This window comes from Sceloporus undulatus, chromosome 7 (assembly GCF_019175285.1).
Source record: "Sceloporus undulatus isolate JIND9_A2432 ecotype Alabama chromosome 7, SceUnd_v1.1, whole genome shotgun sequence".
In the NCBI taxonomy this organism is placed as follows: domain Eukaryota; kingdom Metazoa; phylum Chordata; class Lepidosauria; order Squamata; family Phrynosomatidae; genus Sceloporus; species Sceloporus undulatus.
In genome coordinates, this window is record NC_056528.1 from 19,624,318 (window position 1) to 19,641,039 (window position 16,722).

General features: G+C 43.9%; 1 protein-coding gene across 1 annotated transcript in view; it reads left to right on the forward strand.

Moving 5' to 3' along the window:
• The window catches only part of NOTCH1 (notch receptor 1), a 93,435-nt gene that overhangs the window by 66,715 nt on the left and 9,998 nt on the right, over positions 1-16,722 (forward strand). Inside the window, exons 16-28 of the mRNA XM_042478719.1 lie at positions 1,506-1,625; positions 3,497-3,649; positions 4,453-4,681; positions 5,010-5,211; positions 5,475-5,628; positions 6,310-6,494; positions 8,634-8,766; positions 10,049-10,306; positions 11,540-11,652; positions 12,589-13,157; positions 14,095-14,520; positions 14,917-15,065; positions 16,389-16,605. Coding sequence (XP_042334653.1) covers positions 1,506-1,625; positions 3,497-3,649; positions 4,453-4,681; positions 5,010-5,211; positions 5,475-5,628; positions 6,310-6,494; positions 8,634-8,766; positions 10,049-10,306; positions 11,540-11,652; positions 12,589-13,157; positions 14,095-14,520; positions 14,917-15,065; positions 16,389-16,605 — 2,908 coding nt within the window. The remainder of the gene's footprint in view (positions 1-1,505; positions 1,626-3,496; positions 3,650-4,452; positions 4,682-5,009; positions 5,212-5,474; positions 5,629-6,309; positions 6,495-8,633; positions 8,767-10,048; positions 10,307-11,539; positions 11,653-12,588; positions 13,158-14,094; positions 14,521-14,916; positions 15,066-16,388; positions 16,606-16,722) is intronic.

Here is a 16,722-nt window from a genome sequence, read left to right on the forward strand (position 1 = left end):
TGAAAAGACTTTTTGTACACCTGCCCCAAGTGACAACCAATGCAATAAGTTAACACAAATTATCCTCCAGTTTTAAATGGTATACCGCTCCTTTTCCAAAACTACAAGTAATGGGAATAGATAACTTTTTAAAGAATAACTTTCCAGGTTCCAACTGGAAAAGGGGTTCTTCTTCCGCCCTGTTTCCCAGCACTGTTGTTTTAGAAAACACTCTTGAATAAACCGGTTCTTCTTCTTCTTTTGGACCTGTTCCTCTTTTGCAAATAACTGTTTGCCCCCTTGACTGCTCTTTTGGAAAAATGTACGTCGGATCACCTGCATAACAGGCCGAAAGTTTCACAGGGGTAGGAATTTCTGCTGAGGCAATTCCTCTCTGCCAGTTTCCTGCTTCCTCTTGCTACACAAAATGGCAACCTGTGCACAATTGGAGGAAGCCGTGACTTCTTTCCTGCCTTCGCTGGTTGCGTTGGAAACAGACCGGGAAAGTGGTGTGTGTGTGTGTGTGGGTCAGAGTTGTAGGCACTGAAAAACAGAAAAGGCATTTAGGTGATAACTGGCTGACAAGGAAGATAACATTATGCACAGAATAGTGGTTTTGTAAACAGGAAAAACTTCTGTACAAAGGGGCAGAGAGTGGGGAAGAGCAGCAGAAGTTAAGCCGCACTTTCATCTTTCAAAAAATGTCTTTTCCTCCTTCTTTCTCTCTCTCTTTCTCTCTCTTTGGTCAACCTCATTAATTCTAAAATGTAAGCATGCAACCCTGCCTTTTCAGAAAACTTTGCCTTTCCAAAAACAATCCTCTTGGCATAGAAAAGTTTCTTCTCCCCCAAAAGGAAATGTCTTGGAAAGAATCCAAGGTGGCCCAAGCCACTTCCAGAAAGAGGAAAAGATGCAGAAGAAATAGGGTGGGGAAGGGAGGAAGGTCCACTTGCTATACATAATCCAAAAGACTATTATGAAATCTGTTGTAGAGTAGGTTGGACTTTTTTCTCCTCCCCACACAGACAAACAGAGGAAAGGTTACACCATGGTTACACACACATAGGAGCATCACTAGGCATGCAGGGGTGGGGTGTAGCATTTGCTTTCATTCCTTTAAAATGCTGGCACTCAGTGGAAGAGATGGTATGAATGAGGCAATGCTCAGTGGAAGGAGAAAGGAGAGGCGTCAGAGTTTTTAAAGCAATTAAAAAAAATTAAAATGTAAATTTTAATTTTTTAATTCTTTTAAAATTCTCTTTAGCGATGTCATATCTTACCAAAATTTCACTTTAAACACATTTATGTACATGTAAATAAATTTAGGCTGTGCGTATGATACATTTGGCCCTCCTTTATCCACATATTTTTTTAATCCATGGATTCAAGCATCCAAAACTTCTTGGGTAGCAGGATAAACACGAAAGTAGGCACAGATATATATCCATTCCGTGTGCTGGATCCCTGCTGCCATTTTGGCCACAACCAAATGTCTGAGCTCTTTGATTTTGTCTTTTGAATTACAGGACCCACCTGTAGGGAGGTCTTGGCACCTTGTGCAGACAGCCCCTGTAAGAATGGGGGCGAGTGCAGAGAGTCAGAGGACTACGAAAGCTTCTTGTGTGCATGCCCTTCAGGTTGGCAAGGTAGGATGTTCTTCCACGGCTTCTATAACAGGGACGGGCGACTTCTTGAGGGACAGGAGTCAATCCCACCCACCCTTTTCCCCAGCAAGCCGAAATACCTCCACATCCTCTGTACTTCTTGTTAAAATGGCAAGAGGAGGCTATGCCGTGTCACTTGCTGTTGCCAGTTTGAGAAGGACTGCAGAGGATAATGGAAGCTTTCACATGGGTTCTGGAATGCTGATGGGTTTGTGTATCTTCGAGCATTTTGGCGGGCGTTCCTGTGCTTTTGTGCAAAAATTGCCTAAGACTTGTGCAAACGTGGAATTGAAGGGTTTCACGGCTGGTATCGATAGATTTTAATGGGTTCTTCAAGCTGTGTGGCTGTGTTCTGGAAGAGTTTATTCCTGACATTTCACTAGCATCTGTGGCTGGTATCTTTCAGTTTTTAAAATAAGGGCTTTGGAGGGCTGTTTGGATGTTTTGGGTTCTGAGGGCCACATGAGACCCCCATATACTGTACTATGTCCATCCCACTCTAGCAGTAACATCATGCTTATACAGACAGTGAGGGCTTATGCTGTGTTTGTAATTCTGGGTTGCACTTATCTATGGATTCATCCCAGGACTGAAGAACAAAAAGAGCCTGCAAGAGGGCTTTTGGTTATTGCAAACATTAAATTTGTAATTAGCATTATATTCAACTTTCTTGTCATAGTGTTGGGAGTTTGATCCTTTTGATCATAGTTTATAGAAAATGTGGATTGCAACTCCTAAAGTCCCCAGCCAGTATGGCCAAAGTCATAACCTTCTCCAAATTCAGCCCTGGATCCACCATGGTTTCCTGAGTTATATCTGACTCTTATACATTTTTGCTACGGAGGCCAAGGATTCCTTGCCTAAACCTGTAGGGCTAACAAGGCCCCATGTTGGACTATGAGCCCTAAAAAAAGAGAACAGCAAACACCAAGAGTAGTGGGCCTAGGTGGCTTCCAAATAGCTTTCATGAATTCAAGATTATTGGTTTGGGCTAGTTAACTATTTGACTTGCTCTATGTTCCATCATGGTTATTCCACTTCTTTAAAAACTGCCATTATCGTTCATTTGGACCTGCACTATTAATGTTCAGCAGGTATATGGTATGTATAGATTGAAATGACTCTGGGTCTCAGCTTCAAATATTGTCAGTCTCAATCTCTCTGCACCCCTTTCCAAAAAAAACCCTCAATGCAACCAAGAAACAAGTGTCAGTTTTCCCCCCCTTGACTCCAAGTAAAGACACATTTTGCGGGTTCCAGATATCACACTCTCCCACTGCAGTTGATTGATTTATTGCATCAAGCGACAACCACTAACTAGGTCCTGGTTCACCCAGGATACACCTGGCTTCCTGCAGACCTTTTGTTCTGTGGTTAGCAGTTAAATTTCCCTGTATTTTTTCCCCTTTTCAAATAGTCTTTGCTCATAATAGCTCCCTGCAAATTATTTCCCTATCCCAGAGGTAAAATAACTTTCTGAATGTTGTTGGACTGCAACTCTCATCAAGCCTAGGCAACACAGCTAGTGTTGAGGGATGATGGGAGTTGCATCCCAACAATACCATGAGGGCCACAAGATGTCAACCACTATCATATTGTCTGCTCATTTTTTATGTTTTAATCTGTCTTGTCTGCCGATGGCTTTTAATCTTGAATGTGATATGTTTCCTCTGCTATTTTAAAATGTGCTCTGTGTGTTTAAATGTCATTATTATCTGCACTGAGAATAACTTAAATTTGGGCGAGAAATGTTTGAAAAAATGACTAGGAAAAGAAATATGATAAAAGGCAGATGACAGAGAGAGGAATTTTTGCACATTGGCAAGTAAGATTTGTTCAAATGTACTTCTCAGGGCAAACCTGTGAGATTGACATCAACGAATGTGTGAAAAATCCTTGTTGGAATGGCGCCACTTGTCAGAATACAAATGGAAGCTACCGATGCGTCTGTAGACCTGGCTTCACCGGCCACAGCTGTGAAATGGACATTGATGACTGCCAGCCCAGTAAGTGCTCAAAGCGGGAATAGAAATACTGGGTTGCTGTGCTAGATTTAGATATTGCAAAGTAGCTCCTTGTCGCAAAGAGCAAATGGACACTGTATAGAGGAATCATGTGGGTCCTCCAGAGTCTGTTTGATTGCAATTCCCAGCAGCCCTTTGCCAGTATAGTCAAGGATCAGGAATTCTGGGAGTTGTGGTCAAGCAATAACTGAAGGGCTGTACAATTCCCAGCCTTGAATAGAGGAGGTTTTACACTGCATTAAACATGAACTTGGGTTTGCAGCTCCAGGCGGCAGATCATATTTTAGTAGTTCTCAGCCAGTAGTACCACGGTGTTATGCTGTTGTTATTCATACAGCATCATCAGTGTACATGACCCTTTACAAAAATAAAGCAATAAAATAGACAGGCATGGCAAACATGTACAATCTAACTCAACACTTCTTAACCAATGTTCCCTTGAACTCATTTTCTGCAAGACGTTGGTAAGAGATCCATGAGAGATAGAATAATTTTTTACAGCAGGCCCTTGCTATTTACTGGGGTTTGGTTTTAGTCCCTCACCAAATCTCAGGGTTACTTTGGAGGGTACCATGATAATGTAACTGGGATCATACTGGTGTAGTGTAGACGCAGTCCAGGAAGGCATAAAAATACTCTTTTACGGTACCAATAAGGCAAATGTCTTACTAGCTTTGGAGAGGTCCAGCTTGCTCCAGAAATCCATACAGGGCTTTATTTCCCAGGTGTTGTGTCAATCTTGAATGCAAGCCCACCTTAAAGCCCTCTTCCCTCTCTCCCTCCAGATCCATGCCACAATGGTGGCTCCTGCTCCGATGGCATCAACACCTTTTTCTGTGACTGCCTAGCTGGCTTTCAGGGCCCCAAGTGTGAGGAAGATATTGACGAATGTGCCAGCAACCCCTGCAAGAATGGAGCCAACTGTACAGACTGTGTCAATAGCTACACTTGTACCTGCCCCTCCGGCTTCAGCGGGATCCACTGTGAGCACAACACACCAGACTGCACAGAAAGGTAAGCCTCAACCTGAAAGAGATTGGACTAGTTAAAACACATTTGGATGTAATTCGGGCTCTCTGTACACGTGTAGGTATGTGTGTGCACACTCTTGGTTAAAGAGAAGCAAAGTTCTGTGCTGTTGTCTGTATAAATTATGTTATTTGCAAAAGTTAACTTGTTTTTGCAGAACTTATTCAGCTTCTGAGAATGGGGCAAGGGAATTATTACTCCAGGGCAGGGATGACCCTACCCACAGGGCACCCAGAATGGAGACTTCTTCTCAATATCCTTGGTCCTTGTGCAAGGAACTGATTTCTCCTCTTTTTTTTCCTTCCTTCCTCAGCTCCTGCTTCAATGGTGGGACCTGCGTGGATGGCATCAATACATTCACCTGTGTGTGCCCCCCTGGCTTCACAGGCATCTACTGTGAGCATGATATCAATGAGTGCGACTCCAAGCCTTGTTTTAATGGTGGCACTTGCCAGGACAGCTATGGGACATATAAGTGCACTTGTCCTCAGGGCTACACAGGACTCAATTGCCAGGTAAGGGAAGGACAACCTGGTGGCTGACAGTTCTTTCCATGATACAGTTCTGCACATATCCTCTTAATCCAAAATATGTTCAGTTTTTCCCTCTCATTAGTTTGACTTTCCATTTAACATTACAAGTTGATTCTCCCTTATTCGGAATTCCGAAATCCAAAATATTCCAAAAAAACCCTTTTCTTATCGGACTTGGTTTTTTTATTATTATCTTGTCTTTCTTCCCATAAGAAGCTTTTGTATGCTTTCCCCTGTGTCCACAGAACCTTGTGCGTTGGTGTGACTCTTCCCCATGCAAAAACAGAGGGAAGTGCTGGCAGATCGCTAACCTGTATCGGTGTGAATGCACCAGTGGCTGGACAGGCCTCTACTGCGATGTTCCCAATGTCTCTTGTGATGTGGCTGCTCAGCAGCAAGGTGGGTCCCAACCTGGCTTTCACAGTTTCCTTGCTTTTTCTAGGCTGGCCCATCCCCAGAGGATGAGTGATGCTTGGGCAGGGAGGTGAAAAGAGTTAAATCTGTGTTCCAGAGTCATTTATGAAATCCAGGCTAGGGGCAGTTTATGTATGTGAGATCCCAAACCTGACTCAGGATGAGTGGTCTCAGAACTGGAGTCTTGGCTGCCTCTTGCAGATGCCAGCTGTAGAAGATTTAACCATCTTCTTGGCCAGGCAAATGTGCCAGGAGCAAAGGTTTGGAAAGTTACTTTTGGAAACTACATTTCCCAGATTCCCCTAGCAAGTGTGGGTGTTGGCCATCTTTTGGACTGCAGCTCCTCAAATTTCCCCAATGCCTGTGCTATATAAGTTTATTTCTGTGATAACTGTTGGATTCTGTATGTTGTAGTCCCCAGAGGTAAAATTTAGAGACTCTGTTCAGGCCAACCCCTGAATATTTGTACCAGATCTGAAGCTTCATATAACCTGCCATTTTATTTATTTGTTTGCCATAATTAGATGTTCTCTGCTCTGGTTGTGAAAAGCTTTATTAGAAGTCCAGGCTCATTTCTTTCTTAATATGTTGTAGATGTACATTCACCCATGCAAAGGAGCCCTGTTACTCATATTTGATACTCATATCTCTCTTTGGTCCTTGCAGGTGTCGATGTAGCCCACCTCTGTCGGAACTCAGGCATCTGCATGGATAGAGGCAACACTCACTTCTGCCACTGTCAGGCTGGCTACACAGGCAGTTACTGTGAAGAGCAAGTGGATGAATGCTCCCCAAACCCGTGTCAGAATGGGGCCACATGCACCGACTATCTGGGAGGTTATTCATGTGAGGTATGGTGGTTGCATATAAGAGTGGTCAGACCTAGGGCTTGTCGTCTACATTACCTATTAAACCCCAAATTCCCCCTAGGCTGCCTGTTTGCTGCTTACATTATGCAGCCCTCAAATCCAAAACCAGGTCTGGGCTGTTAACACAATCTCTGGACCCGATTTGAGGTCTCCACCCCTTGTATTGCATTAAAAACACTTACATTTTGTTCCATGTTTTTAGCAATGATAGCTGTCTTTTCACTCATGGTCCCTGCAAGATGTCTGGCACTGCCACTGTAGGCACAAGTCACCCTGAGATTAAGACAAGGTGCCCAGCATTGATGCCATGGCTGGGCAACATGTTCTCACCTCAGCAGCTGTGCCGGGCAACAAACAGGGACAGCATCAGAGGACAGTCGCCTCTTGTTGCTGGGAAGAGACCCACAAGATAAGGGATGAATTCAGGGAAAATTGGGTCCCAGAATACTCCAGAAGCAGCTCAGAGTATTCTGACAAGAGCAGATAGGTCCCAAGGGAAACAGAGCAGGCAAACTTATACAAGTGACTTTTCATTTCAAAGATTTTGGGCTTGCCCAAATAAACACCAGCTATTTGATAGAGCTGGGGCAAGGATGTGGAGGTGGGCAGTGTGCTGTAATATGGTAAGATTGTGGAAGGAGGAATAGATGAGTGGAAGGAGGAAAGGATGAGTGGCCATAGAACTCCCCCTACCATCTTCAGGAGAAGGGAGAAACAATTCCAGTGGCATCTTGAATGCCAGATTCTTGAGAGCAGTGGTGGGCAAATTGTGGCCTGGATCTGAATGTACACACACACATGCACACGCAACACAGATGTGGTTTTGTGACCCTTCCAGGCTGTTCCCTTTCTGAAGGGTGAAATTGCCTCTCCTTGAAGCCTCCAAGCAGTTTACCTTCTAAATAGGTTGCAGAGCCCCTCTGCACTGTGTAGGTTTCTGGCCACTTTTGGCCACTTTGGTGGTGGTGTTAGTGGGACTGTTTCTTGCCATTTTAGGCAGTCTGAGAAAACTGGGCCAAGGGCCCACTTACACTGCTTTGTAGAAACCCCACAAAAAGAGGTACAGCTTCCTGTCTCTTTTCAGTCTTTTGGCTGGATCTGTAAACAGAAGACAGTCTGGCTCCTACGTTTATTATGCAGCGGATAGAGACAAACCCTTTGCAAGAAGGTCCGTTCTGTTTCTCAGGCGTTTCTCCATGGAGGACTTCAATGCAAGCCAAATCCTCCTGTAGTATATTGACCAAACTGCAACTAGGAGTTTATCTTTGCCTTGATTTAATTGCAGTCAGATTGCCTTGAGTGTTACAGTTCTTATTCTATGGAGCCGCGTAATCACTTGAAGGCAAACAACAATGACAAATCAGTCACAAGAATTTTCGTGTGTGTTCAGATATGGATTGGTTTCGTTACAAGCCTTGTGGCAATCACATTAAAGCCAGACCGATATGTTTGAGCATAACATAGACTGCAATAGGAAAACTTTGGGTATATTCCACTTTGCAAATATAGACTTACTGTAGCTGACATTATTTTTTTGTTTGTTTCTGTTTCTTAGGTATTTGGTTTCTTTTGTTGCCTGTAATTTTTATTTTCCCTATGCAGCTCATTCTTTTATGGATATTCATATGAAAACATTGTGTAGATGTGCAGTTATATATTCAGGAAAAAATATAGTGAAGCTTTAAAAATATATATATATACCATTTTTAAAAAGTATATGCTTCAGAGTATACCATCCTCCAAAGCTTGCTTGCTAATTCCCCCTATATGTGCAGCTTCTTCTTATAAATGCTAAACAAAGAATCCCCTAGAGATACTGGTCTCTTGCTTCTCTCATAGATCAGTTATATGTACTCTGTGCAAGAGCAGAAATTGCATATGTGTATCTGTTTGTATTACATGTGTGTTGTTATATAAACATTTTTATTGTAAAGTTGCCTTGTAAGAATTTGCTATAAAAGAGAGGGTAGAATTAGAAGACTCAGGGAAGTTACTTTTCGGATTATAACTGCCATCCTTCCAGCATGGATACTGGCCAGTGTTATAGTCCAAGAAAGAGCTCTAGAAATAAATTGTTGTTGTTGTTGTTGTTGTAATGAAACCTATACTGTCCTTTTCTAGTGTGTTGCTGGCTATCATGGAGTGAATTGCTCAGAGGAGATCAACGAATGCCTATCCCATCCCTGTCAAAATGGCGGAACTTGTATTGATCTCATCAATACCTACAAATGCTCCTGTCCCCGAGGAACTCAAGGTAAATAAATGAAGCTTAGCTGGGCAGAGAGCCCAAGAGCAGAGGTGTCTGGGATAGGGAAGTTGCTTTTTGTGGCATATAACCCAGGAACAGGGGGAGATTCAGCAGTTGGTCAGTTGGTCTTGTTTCCAGAGAGGAAGAGCTAATTACAGCTTTGAAATCATCTGGAGGACTGAAGGCTGAGAACTACTAGTCTAGATACAATGGTTCCCAAACTTTGGTCCTCCAGATGTTTTGGATTTCAGTGCCCATAATTCATGACTGTTGGCCAAGTTGGTTGGGGCTTCTGGAAGTCAAAGTCCAAAACACCTGGAGGAATCACTGAGGGATATCAGTTCAGTTTCTTGGCCATGTGGACAAAAGGCAGTAGAAGACAGATGACAACATTTCAACTCCATTAGCAGCAGAAACGTAATTTGGGTTGCTGCATCTGGAGGTCTGCAGGTATGAGACAGGGAAGGGGACTGAGAAGGAAAACAGAGATCTTCCTGTAGGTAGTATGAAGGAGATGTCACTTTATAAAGTCCAAGAGAGCTATGCCATGGGACCTCTTGGGGATGTTTCCAGCATGGAAGGACAGTGAGAGTCTGTCTCCATCTAGTGGTAAAAGTTTGGCCAGAAAGATTTTACTAATTTGTCAACTAGGAATTCCATTGCATCAAGGCATAGCAGTTAAAGTGGTATCAAATTGCATTATTTCTGCAGTCTAGATGCAGCTTGCGTGGGGACCAGGGACCAATATTTTCCCCAGGCCCCTTTCCCCCAGGCGATAAACCTCAAAATAAGCCCAAACACCTGCATTTTTTTCTGCAGTCCCTCTCAAAATGGTGATAGGAAGTGACATTTGGTCATTTTGTGAGGAAAATGTGACCAAAGGTATCTGGGCATAGTATTGAGGTTCTGAGATGCTTGCGTGGATGGATGGAACATTTTCATGTGTTTCCATGTATTTTCAGTGCTTTCTGTTTGGTTTGGAGCAGTAAGAGAAGTGTATTTGCAGCTATCTCTAATTTCATTTTACTGATACAGGTTGTATAGTCCTAGAATTTGTTCTCATGTGCATTCAAGTGATTTCTGACTTTTGGCAACCCTAAGGCCATAGGGTTTTCTGGGGCTGAGAGAGTTGACTTGCCAAAGGTCACCCAGTGGGTTTCCATGGCCAAATGGGGTATCCAACCCTAATCTCCAGAGTCATAGTCCAACACTCAAAACACTACACCGAATGGGGAAAATGTATGGCCCATGGGACTTGTCTGTAACCTTCCCTTCTCCAACCCTGCAGGGGTGCACTGTGAGATCAACGTGGACGACTGCAGTCCTTCTTCCGATCCCAACACTTTGACCCCAAAGTGTTTCAACAATGGCAAATGCATTGACCGGGTGGGTGGCTACAGTTGCCTTTGCTTGCCAGGCTTTGTTGGGGAGCGCTGTGAAGGGGACGTGAATGAGTGCCTCTCCAACCCTTGCGACATGCGAGGGACCCAGAACTGTGTGCAACGCGTTAATGACTATGAGTGCGAGTGCCGTCCAGGCTACACTGGTGAGTACCATGGCCCTCATTTCTCATATCTTCCTACAAGGCAGGGGTTTGGTCTGGATGGCCCTTGTTATGGGGGGAAAGCAAGGGGGTTTCCAGATTGTACAATCCAAGCTTGTTGCCCACTGTTCTTAGTTGGGCAGCTTAAGCCAAAAATTGTCTCAGATTTAAAGCATTAGTGCAGGGGTTCCCAACCTCTTTGACTCACAGAGCCCTTATTTTTATGGTGGAGTCCCTAAGAGGACCGTATGTCTTACAAGTGAATGGTGTTTAGGAGTATATATAATAATATATTCTTATTCTCTAATTTCATTCAATCTTTATTTCTTTCATTTTACTGGAGCTGCCGTGGAGCACCTGGGAAGTGCACATGAAACCCTAAGTGCTCCTTAGAGCACAAGTTGGGAACCCCTACATTACTGTATTCTCCTAGCTATAAAGTAATATTTGGAATTTAATAATAATAATAATAATAGGATTTATTTATATACTGCCCAGTCACTGGGAATCCGAGCGGTTTGCAACAGAGGAGATAATAATTGTCACTCTTTTACATTTGGAGGCCTCTGATAATGTGAGCTACTAAATACATATAGCCCTGTTTCCAAGTCTTATATAAGTCTTCACCTTTGTATAATATTAATTGTTGGTGTGTGCCTTCAAGTCATTTCTCACTTATGGCAACCCTAAGGTGAACCTATAATTAAGTTTTCTGGGGCTGAGATAGTATGACTCACCCAATGTCACCCAGTGGATTTCCGTAGCCAAGCTGGGAATCAAACCCTGGTATCCAGAGTTGTAGTCCAACACTCAAGCCACTACTCCACCCTGGCTCTTCATATAACAGGGATGAGCAAATGTATGTGAGGAGCAGGAGACGGAGGCTTTTCCCTTTAGGCTCCGTGACACTGTGTCAGGTGTTACATCCCAAAGTGACTGAATGTGGCATACAGTTTCAGTTTTCTGCTGAAAACATTTGGTTTTCTTAGACTTGAGATGGGTATTTTTGGAAGAGTCAAGGGGAGCTTTGGTATATCCTGGGGGCCTTCAAGGGCCAGCTCTTGGTATAACAGGATCCAGGATGTGAAATCTGCCCTAATTTGTGGCACTGAAAGAGAGGAGAGATGTAAAGTGTTCTCAAGCCAAAACTCCACCTTGATGTGGCTCCAGAAATGTTCACAGGGAAGCCTTGCAAGACCATTGTTACACACTAAGCTTCTTTCTTTTCGCCAACAGGACGGCGATGTGAGACCGTTGTGGATGGCTGTCGCAACAAGCCCTGCAAGAACGGTGGGACCTGTGCGGTTGCCAGCAACACACAGCATGGCTACATCTGCAGATGTCCACCTGTAAGGATGGGGCTTTTGGTGTTGTTGGAGGTTGTGGTGGGGCAGAGGATAGCAAGAATGCAAGTGGAAAGTTAGGCTGCTGCTGAACTAATTTGTATTCCCTTCATCAACTGCCTTCATCACTCCTCAGGAGAAATGTGATAGAGCTGTATGTAAACTAGGCATGATGTGGAAACTTATAGATAGAGAGGATGTTTTTCTTCCTTGATATTAAAGGTGAATGATGGGAGATAAAACAGGCAAGATAACGTATTGTTGACCAGAAGACCACCCCAAAAGAAAGAGGTTCTATTATGTTACCTTTCTTTGGCGGTCTTTCAACAGAGATTGGATGGCCATCTTTTTGGAGTGCTTTAATTAAATATATTCCTACATTATGGAGGGTTGGATTACATGGCCTTTGCAGTCCCTTCCAATTCTACAGATGCCCTAAAAAGCACTAAAACACCCCACTGTTTTGGGGTGTTCACCTTGAACATTGAGCCCATCCCCAAAGACTAGAAAGTGGCTTATAATTCATGTGGCAGAAAGGGCTTTTAATTGGATTGACTTTTATCTTCTGCATTATGTTCTACCTGCATTTGGTACAGCAGGCCTGCCATATTGGCAGGCTAGCCATCTGTGGACTTGAACGTCCACAGATTGACCTGACCCATCAATATCAATGGAGATGCGTGGTCAGTAATGGGGCTTGAGCATGCTTGTTTTTTCTGGAACCAAATCCTCCACGAATGGGAAAGACACCGTGTATTGTTATACCTTTAGTGTTTTTAACAGAAGTGTTGTTTAATTGTTGTTTTTCAAAACTTCTGCACAAATAATTTCTAACTGCACCTTGTTTTTGATTGGATGCAAACTACCTTGGATCCTATAGAAGGAGAAAAGTGAGATATAAAATGAATAAATAAATGAATAATAAAATTCTTTCATTCTCAGGGCTGGGACGGTGCCACATGTGAGAATGACTTGCGCAGCTGTGGGACCCTGCGGTGCCTGAATGGTGGGACATGTGTTTCCCTCCAGAGGAGCTCTAAGTGCATGTGCACTCCGGGCTTCACGGGTCCAGAGTGCCAGTTCCCTTCCAACAGTCCTTGCCACTCCAGCCCCTGCTACAACCGGGGCACCTGCCAGTTCTCCAAGGAGCCTCCCCATTATCGATGCATCTGTCCCACCAATTTCAATGGGCTCAACTGCCACTTCCTGGACTATAGCTTCCCTGGGGGCATCGGCCGGGACATCGCCCCACCTCCCTTGGAGGAGAAGTGTGAGATCCCTGGTTGCCCCAGTCACGCTGGCAACAAGATATGCGATGCCAAGTGCAACAACCATGCCTGCGGCTGGGACGGAGGGGACTGCTCACTCAACTTCAATGACCCCTGGAAGAATTGCTCTCAGTCCCTGCAGTGTTGGAAATACTTCAATGATGGGAAGTGTGATGCTCAGTGCAACAACACCGGGTGCCTTTTTGATGGCTTTGATTGTCAGAAGGTTGAAGGGCAATGCAAGTAAGTCCCCGCTGCCTCTACATTGCTGCACTTGGGTGAACAGCAAACACTGGGCATAATTTGCATGTATTCGCTCAGGTTTTTTTCCTTACTTTTTGTGGCTTAAGGCTGTCATGTTCTCAAGGTGGTTCCTGTCCTATTTGAGAGAAAGGAAGGAAATAAATAAGAGTGATTGTAGAAAAAGATGGGAATGCTTAATGGGGGAAATGGTGTAGAGATGGTGCTCCTTATAGGAATACTCTTGAGCTAGTACCATAGTGCAGTATGACGAAGAAGCCACATTACAACTTCTTCTTCTTGTTAATTGCCATCAAGTTCACTTCAACTTACAGCAACCTATGAATGAGAGACCTCCAAGTCTCCCTGTTATCAACTGCCTTCCCTGCTCAGGTCTTGCAAATTCAAGGGAGCCATGGCTTCTTTGATTGAGTCTCTTCCTCTGTAGTGCAGTTTTTATCTTTTCCTATTGCCTTCCATTTTACCAAGTATTTCTGTCTTTTCCAATGAGTACAGTGGGCCCAAGAGCCAGTGTGATGGTTTGATAATTGGAGTATTATTCTGGAGACCCAGGGTTTGATTCCCAGCTTGGCCATGAAAGCCACTGGATGATCTTGGGCAAATCACACTCTCTCAGTTCAAGGAAAGGCAAAAGCAAACCCCCTCTGAACAAATCTTACCAAGAAAACCCCATGATAGGTTTGTTTTAGGGTCCCCATAAGTCGGAAATGACTTGAAGGCACACAGCAACAAACAGTGGGCCCCCACTGTATTGATGAGCTAGCAGCCTGAGGGTTCAAGAACCTGCAGATTGCCAGACCCCATCTTTTTAGCAGTCCATGGTATCTGTAGAACTGTCTTCTAACATACCTTTCATATTGAAGGTTGCAGACACCTGGTGTGATTGTTTCCCTTCCTCTTTCTCTCCCCACTTGCTTAGCCCTCTGTACGACCAGTACTGCAAGGACCACTTCTCTGATGGCCACTGCGATCAAGGATGTAACAATGCTGAGTGTGAATGGGATGGTCTGGATTGTGCTAACAACGTGCCTGAGAAGCTTGCAGATGGAACCCTGGTAGTGGTGGTGCTGACCACTCCAGAGATCCTGAAGAACAATTCCTTCAACTTCCTGCGGGAACTCAGCCGCATCCTACACACCAACGTGGTCTTTAAAAAGAATGATAAGGGTGAATACATGATCTTCCCCTATTATGGGAATCCAGAGGAACTGAAGAAGCACCATATCAAGAGGTCAGCTGACAGCTGGCCAGATGTGTCGGATGTGGTCTTGAGAATGAAGGCATCTCTCTACTCAAGGGTCAGCGGAAGGCAAAGAAGAGAGCTGGGCCAGTTGGACGTCTGTGGGTAAGAGATTCCTAGGAACACCTCGGCTGTTTGCTCCATTTTACTTGTCTTAGGCTTTTAGCAGGAGCCAATTGTACAGGATACATCTGGAGAGCCTTTTTTCTTGTTCATACTCAAGCAGTGAAGGACTGGTGGAGTTAAAGAGCTTTTCCCCTGTGTTTAGGTTTGGGACAAAGGTGGCTATGAAAGAAACCCATAAGAGTCAGAGGTCCCTATGGAGTCCAAAGTGGTAGACCCTGAGTTGGCAGTTTACTAGTTCCTTGCCTAGTATATAGAGTAGACCCCTGAATTGCTAGTCATCTGGAGTGGGTGAAGCATGAGAGACAAGATTTTTCATTCCAACAATGTCAGGACAGATCACTCCCATCTTTTTCCTTTTCCTTCCTTATCTTGCAGATCCATCGTTCATCTGGAAATTGACAACCGGCAATGCATCCAGTCCTCTTCTCAGTGTTTCCAAAGTGCCACTGATGTTGCAGCTTTCCTGGGTGCTTTGGCCTCCCTTGGCAACCTGGACATTCCCTACAAAATCGAAGCCGTGAGGAGTACGTTCAATATGTACAATTGTAGAATAGTAGTGTTGGGGGACCCCCAAGGGAAATGGTATCTCAGTTCCTGTCATTACTTACTAACTTAATAACTACATTAATTTCATTAATGCGCATCTATTTCATATCTAAAACATACATATCTATAAGGATCACATGTTCATTTAAGATTATTAAAATCATGTGACTCCTAATTCATTGGCTGTTTATCAACATACTTATAGCCTCTATTTAAAAGGAACATTCAAAGAGAACGTGTTGAATAGATTCTACTTGAGTGATAAATTTTGAAACAAATGAAGGATGCTAAAAAAATGACTAAGTACCAAAATGTGACACTAAAAAAATAGCCTGTTTATCCTTCCCTTATTTATTTGCCCTGATGAAACCTTTGAAAATAATAGCATGTAATAATAGTATTAGCCAGATTTGCTTAGGACCTCTTATGTTAAATAGAAAAGGAAGAGCATCCTTGGAATCTGAAGTCAAATGGATTCTCCAGTTTTTGTGGACTGGAACTCACTTCCATCTGACACAATTGTTATTCCCTTCATATGTGTGTGTGTGAGAGAGATGCACATACAGACACACATAGTATTTGTACAAGGTACAAAAATATACACATATCCTGAGCATACAGAAAATATTGAGAATCGTGATGTCCAATGCCAAAATGTGCTAGGGATAAGAGTTTGTGATGTCTGTATTTAACAATATCATAACCATATCACAAAAACCAATTGAATATCTCTTTAAAAAAGGAAACATCGTCCCATTGATCTTTTAAAAAGCATCCTTTCACTCTGTGCATACTTCAGAATCATTACCGCTGGAAAGAAAAAGTAGGCGGTGCGGGGGACAAACCTCGCAAACCGAACCTTGTAATCGATCAGTGACATGTGATGTGTTGAAGTTTGCATCTTCCAAATCCCCCCTCAATCCTTTTGACTTAACAGCTCAATGCAAAGGCAATGATTTGAAGTTGGCTAATCCTTTTTCCCTTAAAGGAAGGAAAGCTGTCTTCCCTAGTGCAGCAACAACAGAACAAGCGGAGAGTTTGCAATTCTGATGAATCGTGTAGAAAATGACTTCCTCCTCCTCCTCCTCCTCCCTTTTTCCTCTCCTTCCAGAGGGCTTTGGAGGAATTTGGGAGAGGGGGCGAGGAAGGGAGGGGTGCAAAAGAATGAGACTATGAGCTGGACAGAAGGGTTATTAACTAATTTTGCTTCATTTGCTCTCTACCTCTGCCTTGATATGCTGCTTTAATTCCATGTGCTCCTCCTGGCACACGCCCTGACCTTTTCTCCCCTATATTTTTAGGCGAAACAACCAAGCCCCCGAATCCCAACCCGTGGTATCCTATGTATGTGTTGGTGCCGGCTTTCTTCCTCTTCCTCTTCATCGGTGTCGGAGTATTGACCTTTCGCAAGCGGCGGAGAGAACATGGGCAGCTCTGGTTCCCTGAGGGTTTCAAAGTGACAGAGTCGAGCAAGAAGAAGCGCCGGGAACCGCTAGGGGAGGATTCCGTGGGGCTGAAGTGAGTAATCTCTTTGCTTAACCTGGGAAGGGCCCCAGAGGACATCTCCCGATGCTCGCTGGGTGGGTAGGTGGAAGGAAGGGCAGTTTTATACCTCTTCCTCCCTTGGCTTGCATA